General features: G+C 62.8%; 1 protein-coding gene across 1 annotated transcript in view; it reads right to left on the bottom strand.

The window, feature by feature from the left end:
* ACA1_378280 (uncharacterized protein) overlaps positions 1-1,139 on the bottom strand; it is a gene marked incomplete at both ends in the record, with an annotated part of 3,959 nt that overhangs the window by 2,322 nt on the left and 498 nt on the right. The window contains 3 exons of the mRNA XM_004337674.1: positions 39-371; positions 467-615; positions 791-1,106. Of these exons, the coding sequence (XP_004337722.1) occupies positions 39-371; positions 467-615; positions 791-1,106 (798 nt within the window). The remainder of the gene's footprint in view (positions 1-38; positions 372-466; positions 616-790; positions 1,107-1,139) is intronic.

Raw genomic sequence — 1,139 nt, 5'->3', positions numbered from 1 at the left:
GTGGTCGTGTGTGTGTGGTCGTGTGGTGTGTGTCGTACGGTGTCGCTGTCGCCGTGGGCCAACACGAGCGACTGTCTATCGCAGCTCATGCAGAACATGAACACGAAGTCGGCCAACTTCTTCTTCTCGGTCGGTGTGCGGCCTTGAACGACGGCGTCGGACTCGGGCAGGCGGTGGCCCCTCTGCCGCCAGATGTCCCAGAAGAAGTCGGCAAAGGTGGTCGTGCTCTGTCGCACCGCGGCCGCACCGGCGGCGGCAAGGACCGACGCCACTTGGTTGGGGAAGTAGCCCTTGGCCCGGTCCTCCTCGAACTTCTCATTGGAGTAGGCCCACTCCAGCTTGGCCTCGAAGAACTTCCACGGGTTGTAGCCCTGAACCCCGCACACCATCAGTCAAAGGACACGACACGACACGACCAACGACACGACACAACACGACACAAGCGCGCGTGATTGAGATTCCGTACGGGTCTTCGGGAGTAGTAGTAGCGTTGGCCGTCGGAGGTGACGGCGGAGATGAACTCCTCGCTGCCCTCGGGCGATTCCCACGAGGAGACGTACCAGCGGCCCTGGTAGCAGTAGAGCGTGGCCATCGTGCCGTCCACTTTCTCCGTCACTGCGCAACACGCATCACCGCACACGCATCATCGCACACGCACACGCACGACCACGTATCATCAACGTATGACACGACACACGACACACGACACACGACACACGACACACGACAAGGGGAGGCGTCAATGAAAGAGTAGTAGCGCGATCAATTGGTGCGGCTGGCCTGGGAGTACCGGTGGCGTGGGGCCAGGAGATGTGGTCGATGGTGGGGAGGGCTTCGACGCGGTAGTGGCTGAAGAACTTGCCGTAGGGCATCACCACCACGCGCCACTCTTCGGCGCTGTCGCTGCCGCCGTCGCCAGCGCCGGCGCTCAGGCGCTCCAGCACCAACCCGTACGCACACTCCCGCACCACTGGGTCGTCCTGGGGCGAATCGAGTTTGTCGGCGCACAGGTGGAACAGGTTGCGGTGGTCCCGGTGCTCTGTCACGACGATGCTGAGTTCGCGGGTCAGCGCCTCCAGCCCGAACGCACGCACGTAGTCCAGGGTCTTTAACGATCCCGCTTCCCGATTGGCTCCTGC

The sequence above is a fragment of the Acanthamoeba castellanii genome (assembly GCF_000313135.1).
Source record: "Acanthamoeba castellanii str. Neff unplaced genomic scaffold scf7180000084711, whole genome shotgun sequence".
In the NCBI taxonomy this organism is placed as follows: Eukaryota; Discosea; order Longamoebia; family Acanthamoebidae; genus Acanthamoeba; species Acanthamoeba castellanii.
The sequence above is the reverse complement of the archived record's forward strand: the minus strand, read 5'-3'. Positions and strand labels throughout refer to the sequence as shown.